General features: G+C 38.1%; 1 protein-coding gene across 16 annotated transcripts in view; it reads right to left on the reverse strand.

Annotated features, from left to right (window-relative positions):
- Enah (ENAH actin regulator) overlaps positions 1-24,213 on the reverse strand; it is a 110,686-nt gene that overhangs the window by 35,808 nt on the left and 50,665 nt on the right. For all 16 annotated transcript variants that reach the window (XM_060364840.1, XM_060364836.1, XM_060364848.1 and 13 more), the window contains exons 2-3: positions 17,723-17,888; positions 13,116-13,293 (exon numbers count right to left, since the gene is read on the reverse strand). In XM_060364840.1, coding sequence (XP_060220823.1) covers positions 13,116-13,293; positions 17,723-17,854 — 310 coding nt within the window. In that variant the 5' untranslated portion in view covers positions 17,855-17,888. The remainder of the gene's footprint in view (positions 1-13,115; positions 13,294-17,722; positions 17,889-24,213) is intronic.

The following is a 24,213-nucleotide window of genomic DNA, read 5'->3' on the forward strand; positions in this document are numbered from 1 at the left end:
ACCATACAAGCCCACCTGACAACCAGAGTTCAATTCCTGGAAGGAAAGAACCAATCACACAAGTTTCTCTGATCTTTGAACACTATAGACTAGCATGCTTGTGAGCACAACCACACCCAAACAAGTGTTGACAAACTGAATTTCACTCTCTCTGGGGTGTAATAATAACAATGTGCCTTTCTTTTACTCTGCGTTTAAATATATGTTGTAATAGGGGTGAGGGGATGACTCAGTGGTTAAAGCACTTGCCTCCCAATTGTGAGGACTGGAGTGTGGATTCCCAGAATCAATGTTAAGTGTCAGGTGAGCTTGGTGGCCTGCCTGTAATTCCCACTCAGAAGTCAGAAACAGGATACTTGAGCAAGACTTGAAATATCAGCACTCTGGAGTCTGAAACAGTAAGATTCAGAGTTGGCTACAGTCAGACCCAGTGAAAAAAAGCAAAATGATATCCTGTTTTAAGTTCAAGTTGTTTTTAATGCATGCCATTTCAACCAAAGTTTGTTGTTTAGATGAAACACCAGTATACTCAAAACCAAACCAAACCAACCCAACCAAAACAAACCTATTATTTACTGCCAAACATAAAAATTGGGGGAGAAATTTAAACCAGGTGTCATGTTCCTGCTCTTAAAAATCCATAAATGATGGGCTAAGGATATGGCTCAGTGGTTAAGAGCACTGGTTGCTTTTCTAGAGGACCCGAGTTCAATTTCTAGCACCCACATGACAGCTCACAACTGTTTGTGACTCCAGTTCCAGGGGAGCTAACAGCCTCACACAAACATACATGCAGGCAAAAGCAGACATGAGCATATAATATTTTTTAATCCATAAATGTTAATCAATTATTTCAGTTCAAGAAAGCTATAGAGTAAACTTGGTAAGGGACTTTAAATACTTCTGATACTGTTTCTCCATCATTTTACTTTCTTTACTGAAAAATTATGTCAAATTTAGCCTTTCATTATCTGCCCTCAAAAAATAAAATAAAAGGCAACAGAAATATTCTTTATTTATCAACAATCCATGATAAAAGCCCAATATCCACAGACAGGGCCTAAGGTTTCTCTAATTTGTAATGTAATCACTGGATTACTTTACACTGTCTGTTTAAAATAAGCTGGTTGCTGCACTGAACTTGAAGATGCTCAACAATAACATCTAAACCACTGAATGAAAAAAACGAAATAAAAGGGGAAGGACTTGACTGTTCTTAGGTATGGTGAAGGAGGTTAGAGGTCCCAGAGGCTCAGAGATCTCGGGAGTCTTAGAGTGAACATGACCCTGAGCCAGGCCACGTGAGGAGAGGGGGAGGGGAAGGGAAGTAGGCAGGAGATTAAGGAGTAGAGTAAGAGCCAGGAAACCAAATGGCTGGATTATATAGGGAAGGGCAGCACCCTGGGCTGGTGAAATTTAGGGTAGGGGACGGAGTATGCCAGCCATACCCTGTAACAAGTAGGGATGAGGGACGCTGGGAGAACCTGGTGGCCAGGTTCATTTTGATATGTTAATATGCACCCCAGCTAGCCATTTGTCCCTAGTTTGAGACTTAACAACCATATTTATCTTCCTATTGCTATCAGCTATTATACTTTGGCATGTACATAGTTAATACAATTAAAAAAAATCTTTACAACTCAATTTTTTTCAACTCTTAAACAAGAAGGTATACTACATGTTAGCTGTACTCTGTATCTACACCTAAATAATTCAGATAGAGGAAAAAGTGAATAAACATGAATATTAATGAAATTTGTATATAATTTTACATACAGATAAAGGAATAAGAGAAATATACATATAAGATCAGAAATATTTTTAAAACTCTAGGAATTTTTTTCTTAAAATAATCTTTATGTACATACTTACTAGCTGTATTGGCACATGCCTTTAATTTCAGCACTCAGAAGGTAGGGACAGGAGAATTTCTGTGAGGTGGAGGTTGGCCTGGACTACTTCATGAGTTACAGGCCAAACAAGGTTACAAAAATTTGTAAGACTCAGATTTCTTGAGACAAGACCTTGTTTCAAAAACAAACGAACAAAAAAGCCCTGAAAACTGTGCATTTCTATATAAACTAAGAATTTAATAACTGTATAAACAATCCATAAAAGTCAAGCTTTTAAAGGACTATAACTGTCATGAACAGCCAGAAAAAAATTATAACTAAAAGCAAGGAAATACCCGTTCATAGATGCTTTCAAGAGTCAAGAAAGCTAAGTTAATCCTTCTTTTGCAAAAAATAACACTATACTGTTCAAACTGAGGACAAAATATCTACTAAGATGGAAGAGATGTAATTCAAACAATTTTCCAAAGTTTCTATTAAGAGCAATAAAACAATTCTGGCTTCCTAAGATGAAATTATGAGGATTCAGCATCTATTTATGCAAAAGCATATTATTGCACTAAACATACTTGAATGCTACATTTAGTCTAACTTTGTTAGCTAGCTGAATATTAGCTCCACTGAAAAGAAAAATCTGTGTTTTATGGCCTCATATTAAAAGAGACACTTTGGAAATTCACTTTTTTACACGTATGTAAGTGCTACTATATTAGTATTATGGCTAACTCTGCATTTGCTAAATTTGTTTATATAACTCAGAAACTAACTATTTAAAATGCTTTGAAAAAGTATGGAGGAGAAAGATGTACATCATGGTACTGAAGTAAGAATTGGGGTGTAGGTGAGAGCATGTTTATGGGTCTGAGCCATAAAGGAACCAAGAGAAACAGCAGCCTAACAGAAAGCTGCTTCAGGGTTATCTGTTATACATGGCAAGTGTGAAAAAGCCCACCTCATCTTCCTAGCTGCACTGTCAGTGTCAATACTATCTAAGAAGACTGGGAGACCCACTGTGGGGGTCCATCACTTATCTAGTCAATGCTTTCAAACGGAGTATAGGAATCCAAGGTTTGATAAAAAAGGACAATGCTTCTAAACAAAGTCCTCAGTAAAAACTGATTTCTTCTTATATGAATGGCACTGTCATAATGCTCCAGCTGGACGTGGTGGCACATACCTTTAATCCTGGCACTAAGAGGGCAAAGTCAGGCCAATCTCTGTGAGTTCAATCAAGGTCAGCCTTGCCTACACAGTGGGTTCCAGGACAGCCAGGGCTTTGTACAGAGACCCTGTCCTGGCTAGTTTTAAGCCAACTTGACATAATCTAGAGTTATCTGAAAGGAGGAAACCTCAACTGAGAAAATGCCTCTGCAATATACAGCTATAGGGCATTTTCTTAATTAGTGGTTGATTGGGAGTAGGGGGCACACAGCCCACATTGAGTGGTGCCATCCTTGGGCTGGTGGTCCTGATTCTGTAAGAAAGCAGGCTGAGCAAGCCAAAGGGAGCAAGCCAGTAAGCAGCACCCCTTCATGGCCTCTGCATCAGCCTATGCCTCCACATTCCTGAACTACTTGAGTTCTTGTCCTGACTTCCTTCAGTGATAAACAGTAAGGGTCAAAGTGTAAGCCCCAAGTTGCTTTGGTTATGATTTTATCACAGCAATAATAAGCACTAACTGAGACAGACTCTGTTTCAAAAAAAAAAAAAAAACCAAAACCAAAACCAAAGACCTGGACACTTTCAAAAAACATTTCTCTTGTGAATCATCTTAGAAATTAAACTCACAGAAATAGCAAGTCTACCTCAGAAGAACTATTTTCAGTATCTTTACAAAAGCAGCATGCTATACTTGCTAAACCTATTTCCCAATCACCACTTTCTGCAGTATTTACACCGCCTTGCAGATACTTCCAACCAAGTGGTATCTTCTCTGTACAAGGCTATATAAAACCAACAGCTTTCCATTATTTTATCGTTCCTTCATTTCTCTAATATCTCTTAACACAGTACCTAAGTACAAATACAAAAAATCCTGTCCATTGAGGCTTTTATTCTTTTAGATCACAACACTATCAAATTTTTAGGAATATTTTGTCGATTAATAAAATGTCGTAATAATCTTTATTTATATATATATACTTCAACGATAACACCATTTTGATATCCTACTTAAAATATTGGTTAGATATTTCTGTCTTGTCTAGATTACGAAAACAGGAATGCGTGGTGTTCACTCAGAGGCAGCACGCTGATGTGTATGTGGCCTTGGACAAGCTGGTGTTGCTACACCTACATAGATGTGTAAAAACCTGTTCAAAACTAAAAGGTAAAATCTGTGGGGGAGGTTTGGCTGCCATTCTGTGCCGCAAATGCATCAAGGCAGAAGTGGTTCCTTAAATCAGTGAGAAGACAAGAGGCATCCAACTCAAATCTCTTTATCCTTCGTGTCCTATAGATACCAGACCTACTGAATGACATCCAGTAAAATGCTTCTCTAATTCATGAACAAAAACTAATAAAAAACCACAAATATAGAGAAAACAAATGTGTGCAACTTATTATGCCCATGCAGGAAAAACATCCAATAATCAATGACCTCTGCAGGCTCATGCAGCAGCCTGCTACTGAAACTCCTCTAAAGCCAGTCCGAAGACAGTGCAGCCATGTGCCAGACATGCAGAGGCACAAGGATGTGAAGCAGACTGCACAACAGCAAGCTTCACATTAAAATCACCTTTTCAAGATTATGAACTCCAGATTTACCACAAAAATAGTATCTGCCTCTTAGTTTCCCTAACTCCACTTTGGAGTAGGACAAATCCTACAAGCCAAGACTAACGTGATGCTCATCAGACATGAATTCAGGACTTCATGGAAATGGGGAACAAAAAGAATGCAAGAGCGAAGCTGGAGAGGAGTGCTATGAAATGTTGTCATCTAGACCTGACACGGCCACTGCTTGTGTACTCACTGCAGCTACGGTTGCCTGTGCAAGGTAAAGGCAACAAATCAGACAACATTCCAGCACGGAGCACTAACAAGACTCAATGATCTAAAGAAACCAACATGTATGTGTGACTTAGCACTACAGTTTCATGCTTTTATAGGTCGTGCTGTGGTTTGTCTCCATAAAGGATGTGCTGCGGGTTTCTCATCAGTGAGGTATAATCTGGTGGAAAGCAACTAGAGTGCTGCCCTCAAAAGGGAGCAGGATCATCCAGAGAAGGGCTTTTCCAAGAGAGCAGATCTGTCCCTGCTGTCTTCTAGTCTGGTAAAGTGATCTCCCAATGACATGTATAACCAGTAGCATGATGTCATCTGCCATGAGGCCATCACCAGAGTTCAGCAGAAGTCTAGGCTATGTACTCCCAAATGTGCTGAACCGTCCACTAAGAAGCTTTTCTTTACAATGCAATTGCGCTTTGATAGCTCCTTATAGGACAAGACAACTGGATTATGTCTTCTCTTTGCACACAGTATGCTGCTTTGGTTGATGTATAATAAAGAGGGAACTTTTTTACAGAGCACTTTGTAGAAATCTGGACAGGAAATCTCCCCGAGCGTCATTGAGCCGCATTTACTGACTCCCTAAGTAGGGGTTTTAGACAAAAGATTTCTGATTCTACTTCTGGATTAACAAAGGAAATGACAGTAAGAAGCAAAACTGTAGAGTGATCTACCCTTGGTGACAACACAGAGTCTGCTCACTGTAAAATGGGTTACTTATTACTTATACATTCAAATTTCTCTTTCAGTGACCAAGAACTAGACCGGAAATTATTTCAAATATTAAGTCAATATTTAAAAATATTTAGTTAAGAGCTAAAGCTAAGATGAACAAATGAAAGCCCTGGCATTTAACTGTTTCTTGAAGACCAGTCACCTTCTTACCTCAATTCTAGCCACAGCTGAACTAGTTCTTGTGGGTGAATGGGAGACAGGAAACAGGCCAAAAGGGGCAGAGGAAAACACACTGAAAAAAACAACCTTCTTGGGATGACTTAGGCCTAATGCATCCAGTGCAGGTGATGGCACTTGATAATTCTCTTTTTGAAAACCTGAGAAGTCAGTCACCCCAATCATTCTCTGACTGAAAAGACTAGCACATGGACTGGAAATTCAGGTTGAGGTATAATATAAAGGGGGACCACAGGAAAGGAAAGTTGAGTCAGTAGTTCCTGTTCTTTTTCAAAAGCTGGAAAATCTCTCTCTTTAAAAGATTCATTCATTTTTCTTGTATGAGTGTGGGTAGGTTTTGTCTGTGCACCATGTCCTGTGGTGCCTCTGGAGACCAGAAGAAGGCGTCAGACCACCTGACACTAGAATTACAGGTGGCTGGGTACTGCCATGTAGAGACCAAAACTTGGTCCCCTGCAAGAGTACCAAGTGTTCTTAACTGCTAAGCTGTCTTACTATTTTAACAAATCTCTTAAACTTAGTATTTAGTGTGATTCCATCCAAAGAAGTTGTGTGTATAATTAGTCTTTGTTCTTTCAAAAATCACTGAAAATCAATTAGTCATATTCAATTCCGGCACTGTGTCCTTATCAGTGTCTGGCGCAATCATAAAACCCCAACATTTTTATATCTCCCTCATTAATCAGAACTTGTGGTTAGATTCAGGCTACTATCTCTATAAAGAACTAGTCGCTTTCAGACTCAAAGCAGCTTATAGTTTGGGCATTAGTGGTCTCACTAAAATGCATGATGTTTCCAAGACTGAACACCATTTTAGACTTACTTTAGTAGTTTTAAGGTTGACTACCACTCCAAGAACATGGTTATCCATCTTCAATAAAAACTACATTCACATATATTATATAAAATTCTAATAACTAAATTGTAGTTCTAACATTGGTTCTCTAGTTTCCTTTTTCTATTTTCATGAGTTATGTATGTATGTGTAGGCCCAAAGTTAGTGACAGAATTTTTTTTGTCCTTAGATATGATTTTCTCTCTTGTATCACACTTATGTCTTGTTTTCACAATAGAATACTGAAAACAAGACTTTTGTTTAATTCCTCTTTGCATATATAATGCACTCAAACAATGGATGGCTTTCTTTTCTGTAGAAAATAAGTCTGCACTTTCTTTTCATATGAATTTTTTTTGATTAGCATCCGAAATTAACATTTTATACTTTAAGAGTACCAATATCCCCTGTGCCATCTAATTCCCATGCCACACTACTTAATGATCTCATGAGACTTCTCTAGAGAACGTGGCCTGCTCAGCCTCCCCTCTGGTGATGTGACAAAACAGTAAACTTGATTCCAAACAAATATAAGTTTTTCCACTGAGTCACATTGAAGGTCTTAAAACTTTCCTAAAAAATACAAAAAAAAAGTAAATAATTTTTTTTTCTAATTTCTTTCTCACCCTAAATTGAATTTCTTCAGATTTTTTTTTTTTTTTTTTTTAAGAAAAATGTCCTGGGCTGGAGAGATGGCTCAGAGGTTAAGAGCACTGTCTACTCTTCTAGAGGTCCTGAGTTAAATTCCTAGCAATGACATGGTAGCTCACAACAATCTATAATGAGATCTGATGCCCTCTTCTGACATGCAGGCAAAACATTGTATACATAATAAAAAAAAATTTTAAATGCTTTAGAGACTTTAAATTTAAAAGTATAGAAATGTAGTTAAAAGAAGAAATCAGATATTAGAAAATCCAGCCACCTCTTTGGTGGGACCCTTTCTAAAGCCAAAGGCCCATGTCTCCACACACGTGTGTCTAAATGTTATTTCCCCTGCAAGACTACTCGAGAAAAGCTAACAGTGAAAGCAAAAGCACCAGTCAATATTATCCAAGTAATTTTTTCCAGGCCCAATATATATGACTTTATTAGAATTGTGTTAATAAAGTTCCCGAAATACAGTATGTCCAGAAATAACTTTGTTATCCACTTAATAATAATTTCTCTGAAGCTTCTTCCTGTTCTTTCTAGCTCTGATTTATGGCACCAGCTTTACAAGTGCTTCAAACCGACAGAGCTGGATGTTATCTCAAAACATCATTTACTTCTTCCTATATTACACTGAGTAGAGGATGAATGTCAACATAAGATCTAGGAACAAATGCCAGACAGTGTAAGCCCAAATACTACTTCTAAAACAGTAATATCCTTAAATTCACAAGGTTTCAATAAAAATACCAGTAAAGTTCATCCCAGATTAAGATCAGAAACACAGTAGGTAAGCAATAACATCCAGCCTCAGAACGGCTGCAATGACTAAATGAGGACATAGCAGAAAGCTAACAGTGACATGGCAGTTAAGGGCTGTCTGCCTCCCCTTCATTGTGCTCCTTTCCCTCTCTACAGTATCAAACGCAGGCCACACCTTCCTCACCAGCATGTTTATCGCGTTCACCACTCTACCTGCTTTTGTATTACAGTACAGACCTGACTACCCGACTTAGGGCAAATGATAAAATGATCTGTAAGACACCAGCCCTCTTCGAACCTTTCTAGCCTTGTCTGTTAGGATTTCCCTAAGCCCCAGACCACATAAGTTCTCATGCTCCAACCGTAACACGGTCTGTTGCTTCCCAACTATCACACACCTCCATGACAGGCCCACTTACAATACTCTATCACTGAGAAGGTCCAAACAACTTCTTGTTTGCAAAGTTTGGTCTGACCCTAGAATTTACTTTGGCATTCTGAAGACTTTACTCCAAACTTTATTGGCAAACTATCCTAATGTTCCTGCTGAGCTAGCTCCAGGCCAGGCATGAAATACAAGAAAGGTACTATACTGGTGCTGCTCTCAGTGGCTACCAGCACAGGACATATGCCTCAAAGGCATTATTGAAAATAGTTTTTGAGATTATAGGCTTAGTATTGTTCTTACTAATATCAACAACCCAGAAGACTAGAAAGTAAAAATCTCACTAGGAACAAAGTAATCCAGGACCTGGCATAATGGGGCACGACCTTAATCCCAGTACCAGGAAAGAGGAGGCAGGAGGACCTCTGTGAGTCCAGGGCCAGAGTGGTTTACATAGGGATTTCCACGACAGCCAGGATTATACAGAAATTCTGCTTCAAAAACAAAACAAACAAACAAACCAAAAAACCTCAAGAATTTTAAAAGTCCCATCAATTCCGAGAATATCATATAAAGAGAACGCTGAAAATAATGCTAGAAGTGTGTTCACACTACAAGTAATGCTGCCCAAGTTTATGTTAAAAATTAACAGAATCTCAATTTTTATTATCAATGTGATGAAAACTTCAACAACTCTAGCTATGTTCTCATTCACAATAGTTAAAAAACAAAATAACAAACCCAGTCTTTAGTTAATGGTAAAAAATATTTTAGTGAGCTATATTTAATCATGGTTGAACAAAACCAGAATAATCTAACTGGCTGGTCATCAACGGATTGACATTGTAGTTTATATAATTCATTGCTATTATCTATAAAAGCCTTAAATATACTTGGTAACTAAATACAGAAATAAAAAAATTGTTGGTCTGTATGGTACATTTATTTAAACTAAGACAATTTCCACTGATAAAAAGAAAAATTACACGGTAGCATTTGGTATAAAAGCAGGAGCACTAATTCAGCTCCTTAAAAAAAAATGTTAGAACATGTGATTCCTGTTTTTTTTTTAATTCCAAATTTAACACACTGTATTTAGCACCTCTTGTACTTTCCAGTATATTAGATAATTGCATACCATGTTAAAAACAAAATAAAGGAAAACATTCCTGCCGCCCACCTTTTCATAAAAAAAAAAAACCACCCTGAAAATATTAAATATACACATACACACAAGGGTAGCTTGTGAAGGTTAGAATGACTAGTCTAAAGAACACTGTAGATGAGAAATGAGGGCTTTGAAGGACAGCATCAAAAGAAGAGAGAAATGTAGAATCATTGGCTTGGGCATGAATAGAGAATATTCATCATGCTCTGGAGAACCATGGAGTACTTCAGTGGCTGTAAGCCTTGCTCCATATTAATCAGAGAAGCTCTCTCTCTATTTGTACTGAGCTTCAGAAAAAGATTGTTTGAACAAAGATGCCCACTCCTTTAATTCTGAGAATCACTAAGATTAATTTCATGATAATGGCAATGGTTGATTCTCATGTTAACAGTATAGAAAATAATAGAGTAATAAGCAGTAACCCCGTGCATGGAATATTGCTGTATGAAGTGGTGAAACTGGCTGAGGACGCAGCTCAGCGGTATAGTGCTTGGCTAGCATGTACACAAGGCCCTGGGTTCAGTTAAATTCTCAGCACCATGGAAGGAAGGCAAAACAAGGAATAAAAGAAGGAGGGGCAGAAAGAAGGAGGGAAAGGAGGAAGGACTGAGGGAGGGAGGGAGGGAGGGAGGGAGGGAGGGAGGGAGGAAATGGCAGTGTAGGCGTAAAGAGTAAGGGGGCAATGGAGAGTAGTATGACCAAAGCACATTACGTGCATGTACAGAAATACCAACACCATGCAACCCATTATTCTGCGCGAATAATAGATACCAATAAAAATTTTAAAGAGACAAAAATTTACGGAACAGGCAGACTAATTCATACAATAGCTCTGATTTCACGAATACATCTGTTGTTTGTTTCTGGTTAGTTTTGCTGGGCTACTGTTTACAGAAGAGTTTGAAGTCAAGTTTTCCAACAGCTTGGGTTAGCAGCAGAAAAGCATGATTTCTCTCTCTCTCTCTCTCTCTCTCTCTTAAATGTGCAAGTGCTCTGTCTGCATGTATGCTTGCTCTCTCTCTTAAATGTGCAAGTGCTCTGTCTGCATGTATGCTTGCATGCCAGATGAGGGCATCAGTTCCCAGAATAGAGGGCTGTGAGCCACCATGTGGTTGCTGGGAATTGAACTCCGGACTTCTGTAAGAGTAGCCAGTGCTTTTAACCACTTAGCATCTCTCCAGCCCTGCTCCAGATTCTTAGCATTTATTTCTTCCCACACTCCCCTGCAAGGACCATTAGTGTGACCAAAATTCAGAAAATGGCATTTATAATAAAAAGTAATTCCCTGAATAAATTAATCATGCTATCTACAAATTAATCATTTTAATGCTTTGTTTTCTCTCAGAATGAAAAAGAACCAAAAGTTTCACTGCTAGTAAGTTGGTCTATGACAGAGATAATTATCCTACCACAACTGATATTGTGAAAGAAGAGAGAAAATGTACTGTCAAACTTACCATAACAATAATCCTACATATTGTACACATCAAAAATGCTTCTATGGCAAACCTTTAATTTTCGTATTTGCAAAACTACATAATTAAAACAGTATTTCTTAATGTTTCTTATTTTGTAAGAGAATGTAACTTTAGTCTCTTTACATAAAGACTCAATTTCAAATAATCAGGATCAGAATAAAATGACTCCTAGCCATTTGTATTTTTTAAAAATGTAATTATTCCTGGTAAAAACAGTGCTTCTAACTTAGTAAAAACAAAAGACAAATTAATTTGAACTATGTTAAGTGACATTTAAGTTATTAACTGGATCCGCATTGAAAGGCTGAGAAATGAAAATGGTAGTTGGTTCCAAACACAGGAATACAGAAGTTGCTATGCACACACTCTCTAAATTATATAACTGGCCTATTTAAGATATATGAATCATGATTTCAGTTTTTTCCCCAATCACTACAGTGAAAATACATTCTTATAATATATCCCAGTAAAGTACTGTGCCGACAAAAACAGTCCAGTGTCCAGGAGAAATGATTTCCATGAGCCCAGACTTTGCTGTCTTGTTTTTGGATTTAAGAGACAAACCACAGTAAGCTCCAGTGGTTTGGCTCATTAAAACAGACCCAACATGAGGATAAAATGTTTCTTACAGACACTGATTTCCCCAAAAGAAAACTTCATATAGAACAGGCACAGGCACAATGGTATAAAGCCTTCTGCAAATCTCAAAATGCCTAGTCTTCTAAAATTCATTTTTAAAGGAGGCAAAGACGTTAGATGCTTTAATCCTTTTCATGCTTCAAGATATAAATAAAACATTGGATTTTGGGGAATTCTATATTATCAACAAAATATCAGTATCTCATCTGGCTATAATACTCCTCATTAAACTATAATAAATTTTACTCAGAACATTTATATCATTAAAATTACTACCTATTATACAACAAAATAAAGAGGAATTACATTTGTATTTTTTCATATGTAACATTTTCTGATTACAAAATTTATTGCTCTAAAAAAAAAAACCCACACCTGTATTTTTCTGTTTCTTAAACCACAACAAAATTTAGTTTACCTCTGACATTACGTTCTGAATATTTGAGCTTTTTAAAGTGAATTGCTGTTGTTGTTCCTTCTAAGCAACATGTGTAAGAATCCAATTCTGGCTTAGACTAGCTGAGGGCGTGCTTTAGAGCCGTGTTTCTCAACCTGTGGACTGTACCCCCCTTGGGCTTTGAACAACCTTTTCACAGGGGTCACCTAAGACCACCAGAAAGCACAGATGTTTACATTACAATTAATAACAGCAGCAAAACTACAGTCATGAAGAAGGAACAAAAATAATTTCATGGTTGGAGGTCACCGCAGTATGAGGAACTGTATTAAAGGGCACTGCATCAGGAAGGGTGAGAAGCACTCTAGGGCCAAGCTCTTTTCCATCAGATCTTACTCTAAAAGTCCTTAGGCTCAGTGGTGGCTTAAATAGTATATTTTAGAAACCTATGCATATCTTGATAAAAGGCAAGTAACATCAAGCATAGTGGATGATTGAAGTCCCAGCTACTCTGGAAGCAGAATGCAGTAGGATTGCCTGAAGCAAAGAATTTGAGGCTAGCAACTTGGAGACCTGTATCTCTGGTGGCTCTCATGTCCTGGTACCAAAGTTATGTTTTTAGAGCAAGATAAACCAATCTAAATAATTTCAAATGAGGTTTGAATAAGAACTAGAGTAATTAAACTCAAAGCATTATGCTTCTAGACTATACTTTTTCTCCCCCAAGACAGGGCTTCTCTGTTTATCCCTGACTGTCCTAAAACTCACTCTATAGAGCAGGGTGCCCCCTTGAACGCAAAGATCCACCTGCCTTTGCCTTCCAAGTGCTGGGACTAAAAGTGTGTGCTGCCACGCCCAGCTAGTCTACACTTTAAACAGAAACAAATAAGAGTTCATTTTTTTGTAGAAAATAACTTAGGAATTACTTTAAAAATATATATGACCTACAGACTGACAAGAAAGGTTTGCTTTAACATATACAGAACATTTCCGTTGAAGAATAGTGGGAAAGCACAGACACTTTACCTGCTTCCTGTGAATTTAACACTTCTAAGGCATGCATCATGGCACTTGCGAAGACATTGGCATCCTCTTTGCTGCCAAAGTTGAGACCATACACCTGTCTAGCATCCCGCCATTGGTGGAAAGTCTGTGTAGCTTGATTGTACTTCAGCCCTTTAGGAATGGCACAATTTATCACGACCTAAAAGACAGTAATTCATTATAAAGCCAGCGCTACTAACTGGGGAAATAGATGCCACAAATCCTGACTGTAGGTATTTATTTAAACGTGTTCCCATTAGACTTTGTTAAAGCTAGTGGAACACTTACATAGGTTAAAGGCAAGTCTATAGGAATCAGTCTGATGGAACTGAAGTGATCTTAAGGTTACAAAAGGCCTGTTTTAAAACAGTAAATCAACAACAACAAACCAATGCACCTCATTAAATATACTTTACCTTGTTTGCTAGAACACTAGAAATACAAAAATAGAAAATTAACTGTAAAGAGCCCTTTTAACTCCTCCCAGCCTGAGAGAATATCTCTAATACCACAAACTCATTCTACAGGATTTTGGAGTTGATAAACACAGAGTCACAGAATCCATGTTGAGAGATGCCCCTGCCCTCTTTCCTCAAATTCACATTTAAGAGTCACCCACTTATACAAACCCTGGTTTGTTACTTTCCATTGCTTTATGAGACAGTCCTTTGTATAAACTATAAGCCCATTCTTGCACTACATTTTATTGTTCATAATTTGTGGCCATTATAAATAATGGCATGAACATTCTACAAAACACTTCCTGGTTTACACAGTACCTTTTGTTACTAGTATAGGCCATATGTATATTTAACTTTAGTAGAAAACTCCAGTTTTCTAAATGTGTCCTATCATTTATTATTCCACAACAGTATATGAAAGTTTGTATGACTCCATATATTATGAAGCATTATCACTGATAATGTTGGTCTTAATGTTATAGCAATCCTAGTGGGTTCGAATGTGTGTCTTTGCATTTCAGTATATATTACATTACTCTGATCACTAATGAAGTTTAATACTTTTTTCAAGTTCTGTAAGAAATCATTATGTTGTGTGTGCATAATGGAGTTCAGAAGAAGGCAGGTACGTTAGCACAAACATGGAGGTCAAAGGACAACTTCGTGGCTGTGGTTCTCTTACCATCTCCATGTAGGTTCTAGGGAGAAACAGGTTGCCAGGCTGCAATGCAGGTCCCTTACCCACTAAGCTATCTCACAGGACCCTCTTTGTGTGTTCTGTTGGCTTCAAGATACATATTTTGTGAATTTCTGCTTACATTCATCAATAAGCCACTAGTTCATTCCAGTCCTAAGTGATACATCTTCTTCTTCATACATGATCCCAAACGAAAAATATTTGCATGACAAATATCTTGTCCCATTTTGTAACTTGCCTATTCACTATCAGTGATATTGTGAGTTCACTTTCTTTTATTTCAAAGTAGGAATCCTTTTCTCTTTTAATGTTTTGGAGTTCTGTTTAATACATATTTCTCAACCTAAGTTATAAAAATACCACGTCATCTTGTCTTAGAGAAGAGTTATCACTGTTACCATTACCATTTGCCTCTCCAGTCCAACTAAACTATTTAAGCCAGTGTGAGACAAGCTCAAGTTTCCTGTTTGTTTCCTCTGGGTGTCCAAATGATTCACTTCCATTAACTAAGCTGCAGGTTTACTTTTTGTAACTGAGTTTTGTCCCGCTGGTCAATATATCTCATATTTGCTCAACTGTAGTGTGTCTTCACTACTGAAGTTTTTTACTAGGTCTCAGACTTTCCACTTTGTTCTTCTATTCTTTTCCTCGTTATTGTTTTAGCTGTTGTTTTTTTTTATTCTTTGTGTAAAGCTACCATTTACACTTTAACTGTAAATTTCCAAATGCAAGACTAAAGCTAACAGAACAACTGGATCACTGATGTCATAAAGCTCCCTGGTACTTCATGAGTATCACACTTTTTATCTAAGCTGGCATTAACACTCAGTGGTTCTCTGTATTAGTATCTTGAGCATCTATTATTAAATCTGTCAGGTATTTGCTAAAGTAGATACTTATTGTGGCTTAAAAATTTCCTCCACAGGTTCATATCTGAACACTGGCTACATCGTTTCGGAAGGGTATAGAACTTTTAGAGGGCTCTTTTCTAGAGGAAGTGGGTCACTGGAGACAAGCCTTGAAGATCGACAGCCTGCCTTCACTTCCTGTTCCCTCCCTGCTTTCTACTTAGAGATGCGACATGACCAGTGAGATTGCGGCTCCTTCTCCCTAAGCTGCTTTAGTCAGCATATTTTATCACAGCATCAGCTAAGGAACTAAAGACACAGTATTGCCTAAATTCTTTATTTCCTAAGTCAGATGGAAATCATTTATAGTAATATCAACATATCTAGAGTATTTACTAAACCTACTTCTTGATTCTTACCTATCACTAATCCAAGATTTATTAATTCTAACATCCTGCTAATTGTGATGATTTATGGTCAGGCTTTTTTCCTCCAAATACATAACCGCATCACCTAGAAATGACTTCTTCATTTTGTCTTTTTTAATCCTTGTATGCTTTATTTCCTTTTTCCTGCTTTTACCTATTGGCTAGGCATATAAGAATATTAAAAACATGTGGTCAATACCAAATATCTTTTTTCTTTTGCTTAATGCTATCTCCTAAAGAGTATGGATATTAAGCTTTTCAGTAAAGACGCACTGTGAAATGTTTAAGTTGCGATAAATTTGAACAGGAACAAAAAAGAAACAGTTTGTTGAGAAGATAGGGAAAGAATTGAAGCTGACTTCAGACACCTGATACTGTGGCAGGTCACAAGAGAGTGGTATTCACATACTGTACACCCCACTGTGGTCAGGCTAAAAATGAATATGTGATGTTAGATGGAACACACCACCTATGTGGACTCAGGCTGCAAGAGACTGTAATACAGCTTGGGCATATAGTATGCTTTCGTGGTCAGTCATTGCCAAGGAGTCACCCGGAAATGAGAATATATATATTTTTTGTTTGTTTTGTTCTAGACAACTGGGATTCCCCAGCACCAGGGAATCTGACGCCATTCTCTGGTTCCACATTTAATTCGGACATGCACGCAGACAAAATTCATACACACACGAAAAAGAGAAAAACAGAACATTCAACAACTTGTACAAATTTTGTCCTCTAGTTTTCATTGTTCTCCACAGCAGCATCATGGGCAGTATGTGCTACATCTCTAACCTAAGGGAGCACTCTTCGGGAGGACAGATGAGGAGAAAGCAGATGGCACTGCTCAGCTCCTGACAGGCAGTGATGAGTGGAGATTTTGGTAGAAAAACAGGAGACTAGAGCGCTGGAACACAATGAGGAAACTGGAGCGCAGAAGAAAAGCAGAGGCTAGGAAGGAGGACGGGAACACACAACAAAGAGGTGAGCTAATTTCTGCAGACTAACCCAGAGCTATGAAACTTTCTCATCAGAGAGGCACTGCGTTTTTAATCAGGCATCTTAAGAGTCCCCTACTCTGCAACCAATGTTAGTCAATAAGTTATAGAAGGGAAACTGCAGTTTTTTTCAGACAAAAATTTTTTCTTTGTCCTTTTTTAATGAGACGCAACCTCTTTGATTCGCAATGTTCACAGAAGTACCAGTTTCAAAATCCATTCCCTACGTGCATGCACGACTATTATAAATCCCTAGCTATTACCAGTTGACAAACCAACTTAAAATTCAGGGTTACCACAGCATCTGTTCACATTACAACTTACTGGAAAATTATAGATCTAACTTTCTTTTAGCAACAACTCACAGGACACCAGACAGAACCTTGCTCTGTACTTTCCTCGCACATTGTAGCAGAACGGTTTTAAATATTAGTTACATTACATCTTCGGAAAACACTTTTCCAAAGGTGCTTAGTAAGTGTGCAATGTGAAAAAGTGCCTGCTACTAGAGTACAAAGAACAGCAGTAAGGCCTGATCTACCTCTCCCTCCGCTTACAGTTCCTGAGCTGGATCTGACAGGGACCAAGGCATCAGGTGATCAGACAACCCAGTCACTTTCCTGAAAAATGTGCAAGAGGGCATTACCAAAAGCTCACCTGTCACCTCAGACTTGAACTGGAAAGAAAGACCAATTATTCCAGCAATACTGATGCCTATCATTTTTTTTTAAATTACTCACTCATTATTTGACAATACTTTCTAAAACCATTCATATTTTCAAATCATTTCTCTAGCCTCATAAACTATACCTTGACCAACAAATGATGGATGGATGGATGGATGGACGGACAAATGAATTCCAAGAACATATAACATGCTCCCTATAGTGTATTTTCTATTTGTCTATTCTGAAGTCAGATTATAAAAACTGGCCAGTTGGATGACCAGATATGACAATCTAATGAAGACAAAAAGACTCCTGATCAGTGAGGCTCGATGGACCTTATTTCCATCTCCAGATCCTACAAAGCACCAGGAGAAAACAAGTACTGTACCCTGACCTCCCCATGTTTGCTATCATTATGTGCAAGTCTGCACCCGTACACACACATGCATTCACAAACATAAAGTATACAGGATTTTAGTAGACCCTTACCTGATGGTCTTGGATCTTTCTGCCCACCACTCTGAATGTGTTGTTGCCTGTATGGTGATATATATGTACTCTGCTGAACCCAGTTGAGCCACCAGCTGGCACCCACTTCTTATTGGCATCATCGTAAACCATCACAGCAGCTCTTGCCTGGCAGATACTCTGTTCACTGTAAAAACATAAAATTCGAATGAGATATTTAAGATATGCTAGGTATGCCACAGACTCATGAGCCAGGGTTAGCCAACCTGGCATCAGTTAACAATCAGAGTAGCTCCTACCCCATGAACAGAGTCTAGTGGGGAAGACAGAAGCAAGGCAGATGATAAGGGTAGATCTGTAAAAATACAAACACCAGAAGTATCTTATTCTTAATATACCTAGTTTATTATCAAATTGAATATACTAGAACTATAAATTAGCCACCACTTGTGTAAGTACATGATGGTGACCTGTCTGAGATTATTTTCTTCTTGTTGACAAAGCTAACTTTTATCATCAGGAACACTTCAAAGTCTCTAACAAATTCAGACAAACCACTATCTGTTCTTCAAAACAGGGAGGTGAAACTAGTAATCAATGGCTGACAACATGGTTAACTCCTTCATTCCCTTTACTCAGGTTAATATCCTACACCTGAACATTTCGTTTTTCCTTTAAAGTGTAAGAATAAGGGGCTGGAGAAAAAGCTCAGGATTAAGACATTTTATTGCTCTTGCAGAGAACCCAACTTTGAGACCCAGGATCCAGACTGGACAGCCCACAACCACCTGTAATGCAGCTCCAAGAGACCAGGAGCCTTTTGCTTCCACAGGCATCTGCACTCACATGTGCACACCCACCAACACACACACACACATACTAAAAAGAAAAGTTTAAGACTAAAAGATGATTTCTAAGGATCCTACATTTAACATTCTCTTCTTCACAAATAAATACCCCCCCAAAAGAAAAAAGAAAAAGAAAAAGACCACAATTTTTGGTTGCCGTCTATCCCAATTACTTGCTCCTATGTAATACTGAGACATACAAATAAAACAGACATGAGGTCAATTTCTTACTGAATACCTTTTGAATATTCTCTAATGTTCCGGAGAAAAACCTAACTAACTGATTTTATGTCACACTTCTTTTTAAGTAGCATTTATTAAAAACAAACAAACAAACAAAAACCATAAAACCCAGACACGCTACTAACTACAAATGCGGTTAAACTCAGCCTCGAGAGCAGTGGTTCTCTATGGGTTGTGACCCCGTGTCAGGTATCCACCATAGCAGATATTTACATTATGATTCCTAACAGTAGCAAAATTACAGTTATGAAGTAGCACTGAGGTAATTTTGTGGTTGGAGATCACTGTACATGAGGAAGTTTGGGACCCACTGCTCTGGAGGGATAGGCCTACAGACGTCCCTCAACAGTTCATGTTCTCCTCATCCCATGTAATAAAAGTATATGCTTAGTCTACCAATTTCTGCCTCCAGAGATTTCAGACACTATGTGGGTTTTCCCAATCACCCTCAGAAACAGGTACCCCACACAGTCACCTTACTCGTGTTTCTCTCCACCCATCTAAGGACAACGAACACAGCTTCCCAGGAGGGGTCATGTGTGCCTTGGTAACAAGACCATGGGAAACCTAAAGAAATCACTGCACAAAATAAGTAATTTGCTTCAGAGATATTAGTTGTAATTGTTTTAATTTTCCATTATAAAAATTCTACAAAGCCTAAACTATAAACAACAATGGTGTACTAAGCCCTTTGGTTCTGTCTCAAATTACTTTTATGCTGCCTAGAAATTTTCTGAGACCAGAAACAAGTCAATGACTAAAGCCTGAATTACTTTTTAAAGAGCATTATTTAAAGGTATTTGTCAGTACAAGCAGTTAAAGATTTATTACTCACAATAGAAATACAAACTAAGCGGCAACTTTTATGTAAGGCATAACAGAAATGACTGAAATAAGCAAAGGTCAGTGTTTCCTACAGCCTTCCGCTGCGGAAAACAAAACAAAACCTAACAAAACAAAAACTGACTACAAAACGGAATAAAAAAACAAACTGAAAATTAATGCAAAAACGGTATCTTCCAATGTTCAAAAATTAGTATGGGCAAGGCATAGTGGCACATGCCTTTACTTCTGGCATTCCAGAGGCATAAGTAGACAGATCTCTGTGAGTTCAAGTTCAGACAGGGCTACAAAACAAAACTCCATTTTTTTAAAAAAGCCATTTCGGGAAGCCATGAAAGCCTTATGACTTGATTTAGATGCAATGGTACACATTTGTACTTCTAGCAACCTCATGGGAGAGGTAAGACTAAGACAGGAGACTCACAAAGAATCATAGACCAGCTAGCACTCATCTGTCAACTTCACCACAGAAGAGATACACAAATTAAGACAATGACATTCAAGATTTTTAATTTTGTGGACCTACAAATTTAAAAACAGACTGGATGAATCAATACAGAACAGGATATCAATATTTTGGTCTTTTAGCAATTTGAGTAGATAAAAAACTGTAGGGGAAGACCATCACAACTTATTAAAATGAGGGTTTCTTTGTTGTTGTGTTTTGTTTTGCTTTTTCAAGAGAGGGTTTCTCTGTGTAGCCCTGGCTGTCCTAGAACTCACTCTGTATATCAGGCTAACCTCATACTCACAGAAATCCACCTGCTTCTGCCTCCCAAGAGCTGGAATTAAAGACATGTGCCACCACTGCCTAGCTAAGGATCTTTTTGGAAACAGAAAGACAGTTATAAAAGAGATGGGATAGATGGCTCAACAGTAAGAGCACTGGCTATCCTTCTAGAGGACACTGATTCAATTCCCAGTATCCACATGGTGGTTATGTAACTATCTGTAATTCCAGTCTCAGGGAATCTGACCCTGGCCCTCTTCTGGCCTCTGCAAGTACCAGGCACATATGTGGTATATAATATATATAAAGCACCCGCTTGGCACTGTCAGGTATGGTAGTACTTGACATATCTGTAATGCCAACGCTCAGAAAGCTGAGTACAGGAAGATCCAAAGCTCAAAGCTAGCCTGGTTATAGAGAAAAACTTAGCTAATTATGGCTGTTCTCAGCTACATAGAAAGTATTGTTGGTATATATCCAAGAACATAGCAATGCATTTTATATGCACTATGACAAGCCTCAGAATAAAAACTTGTCAAAATATTCCTATTTCTAAATCAGTAAAAACAATTATGAAAAAGATGAAATGAGTAAACCACTAGACTGTAGTTTGGTGAAGATTAGATACTAAACAGTCATAAACAAAACTCAGGCTCTTATGATACAATGGAACTAGTGTACAGAGCTAATTATACTTCATGTCCCTAATGTTAATTTTGGTATTTCCAATGAAATACAGCATTAAAACACTAATGGCTAGCTAGCTTACCACCCTTCCCCTATACACAGCATTACTTTATGTACAGTTTCGCAGCTTGGTCAGTAAATTCATTTCTGAATACAGTCAAAATTTCCTAAACAAGTAGGTATGTATAATAGTAGAGAATGTTCACCAAAAACAGCAGTAAATTAAAGGTTCATTATATTTAAGGGGAAAAAAAGACCTTATTCTTGTACACACTATGCAGTGATAATGCGGCAGTCTTTAACAAACAGCACTTCCCTTCAGAGACCATCTACTAATTATACATCAAAGGAAGCGTTACTATACCAGCGCCGTGCACACAGTAGGCACTCTTTAAAGGCTGTTCAGTAAACACATGCAGCTAACAAAACCTGATTTCCCAAAACCAGAATCAAATACTTTTCCTTTCGTTAAGTCTTCCTAGGGTCTCCCAAGCCGCAATTAATCCCTTCCCTTTTCATTCCCCTCGTGAGAGTCCCTGAGGAGTCAGCATTTGAGCCACAGGTAGCTAGGAAAAATACTGGAGGGCTTAAAGTAGAATATGACTTACATTTTTAAAAACATGACTCTAGCTACCATGGAATTGTGGAAGATGACATGGAAATTAGGGACAGAAGCAAAAATACTAGACTAGAAAAGAGGAGAGGAACATGTGGACACAAAGGATAAAAATTATGACCATTTCTAGCAAGTTACTAATGTTTCTGCTTAAAAACAACAACAACAAAACACCACACCACAACACAACAAAACAAAACCTGTTTTGATCTAGCTCCTTTACTAGGTTCCAAAAGATCAACTCACACCAAAATGGGTTCATTAATTCTAAATGGCATACAATCCCATTGAAACAATCCCATTGAAACTTTAAGTAGAGAAATCCTCAGTGTAGTTAAGCTTCTACTGCACCCACATCCTCTGCTCTTGTTTCCACCTTACAAACCACATTTTTTTTCTACTGCTCAGGGGCTTACTCATAAATGGTGTACATTAAAGCCAATTAGATATATGAATGATATTTTTGATAATTTTTACATCCCCAACCCAAGACATTGACTATTGACCAGACTCCTGGAAAAAAAAAAATGCAGAAGAGGTGCTAACTGTGGTCTCCTGCCTTTCTCATGAAGCACCAAGGAAGGACTAGGCAAAATTCTCGCTGGACTTTGTCTGTTATACGTCACTTTTTGCTTCAAGTTCACGGGTTTCTAAAGCCATGTCTAGTTGGTACTGTGAAAATGTAAGTGACCTTTGGGGTTTTGCAGTGACTGAAAAATGACTGTCAATAACTGTCAGCAGATACAGTAAGTGGTATAATAGCTGAGAGCCTAAACTCTGCCTTTTCAAATAAGTAAGAACTTGAGTTTTGAACTTCCCTTCACTCCCAGTTCTCTGAAATAGAAATCACTGGCATCTGGTCAAGGGAATTTCAGAGCCTAAGCTGTAACTTGAGTGTTAGGCAAAAGTCAGACACTCAGGACTCACCTACACAGAAAAACTGTCAGCATCCCAACCCTGTACCTGCTTGCCTCTTCTAACATATTCAACAGGAACATTAAAATAGAATCCTTATTTTTTTTCTTTTTCTTTTCTTCTTTCCTTTTTTTTCAACGATAGGGGCTCTGGTTGTCCTGGAACTCACTATATACATCATACTGGACTTGAACCCACAGAAATCCCAGAGAGAGGCAGATCTCTGTGGGTCTGATGACAGTATGGTCTACAAAGTGAGTTCCAGGACAGCCAAATCTACACACAGAGAGACCCTGTCTTGAAAAAACAAAACCAAAAACCTTGCTAAAGATGGGAGAAATTCTGCTTACTAATAACAGGTTTTTCTACCATGATTCACTGATTGAAGAAAATAGCAAAAACATTATGAATGACTGACAAACAGCAGATAAAAATAATGGCAGCAAACATTTTCTTTTGCTTTTTGCAAAGTAAGAAAACCATCTGTGATGTAGACACTTCAAATATGTAGAAAAGCAAGATTCCAGTCATCACTTTCACAAAAGCAGCATTATTAAGAGGTAAAATATCAACGTCCCTATTCAGCTCTTTTATCCCACAGTATCCAAGCACACACACAAAATGCAAAAGTAACCAGGTGGAACTATCTATGCACAGTCACGAAAGTGTCACGTCATCTAAAGTAAACTAGAGTGTTTTTGCGAATACTTTGCTAAATTCAATGACCACCTTTCAAGATGAAAAACCCCTTAACCATTCTTTCCTCATAGTTAGTATGTGGAAAGGAGGTACTTACTAAACACAGTCATGTGTTTTGGAATGCTGGCAGTTAAGCTTTGCAATGATAACTTCAGGGCGAGGACACAGCTTAGTTGGTGAGTGCTGATGTGCAAGCACTGTACAGCAGCAGACATGGCAGTACACCGGTGATACCAGCATTTGGAAGGCAGAGGCAGTAAGATCCAGAGCTCAAGGCTTACGCAGAACTAGAGCCTGAGGCTAGCCTAGGCTACCTAAAACTCTGTTCCTAATAATAAGAAGAGCTATTAAAATATTCTATTGTGTTTTTTGAGACAGGGTTTCACCATGTAGCCTCAGGGTGTTCCTCTAGTTTTTGCCTCCCAACTGCCTGGATTAGCAGCCTATATCACCATACCTACCTGAAATCATCCTTAAGGGTACTCAAATAAGCACAGGATCTGTAAAATTCAGTAAATGTGCGTAAATAAAAAGAACCTTCTAATGTCAACAACATGCCGAGAGAGAATGTAAAACGAATATATATACATACAGTATTCTATCCTTAGAGGCATATCCAAAACAGACTGGGGTGGAATTTCTAAGAGTTCATGGAGAGAAAATGAAAACATATTAGAAGGAGGCAAAAAGTAGTAACATAACTAATAAGACTGAAAACGAACAGGATGGGCAACTGCCTCATGTGTGCATCTGCATCTGGGAACATACTGAGGAAGACCTGACCTGTTACCAAAGAACAAGCCCCTGGGATACTGACGACTAACAAAAATAAAGCAATCTTTTCCTGCAGTGGGGGGGAAGCACTTATTTTTATTGCTGTGACAAAATACATAACAAAAGAAACCAGAAAGAGGTCTTGTAACTCAGGAAT

The sequence above is a fragment of the Meriones unguiculatus genome, chromosome 11 (genome assembly GCF_030254825.1).
Source record: "Meriones unguiculatus strain TT.TT164.6M chromosome 11, Bangor_MerUng_6.1, whole genome shotgun sequence".
NCBI lineage: Eukaryota > Metazoa > Chordata > Mammalia > Rodentia > Muridae > Meriones > Meriones unguiculatus.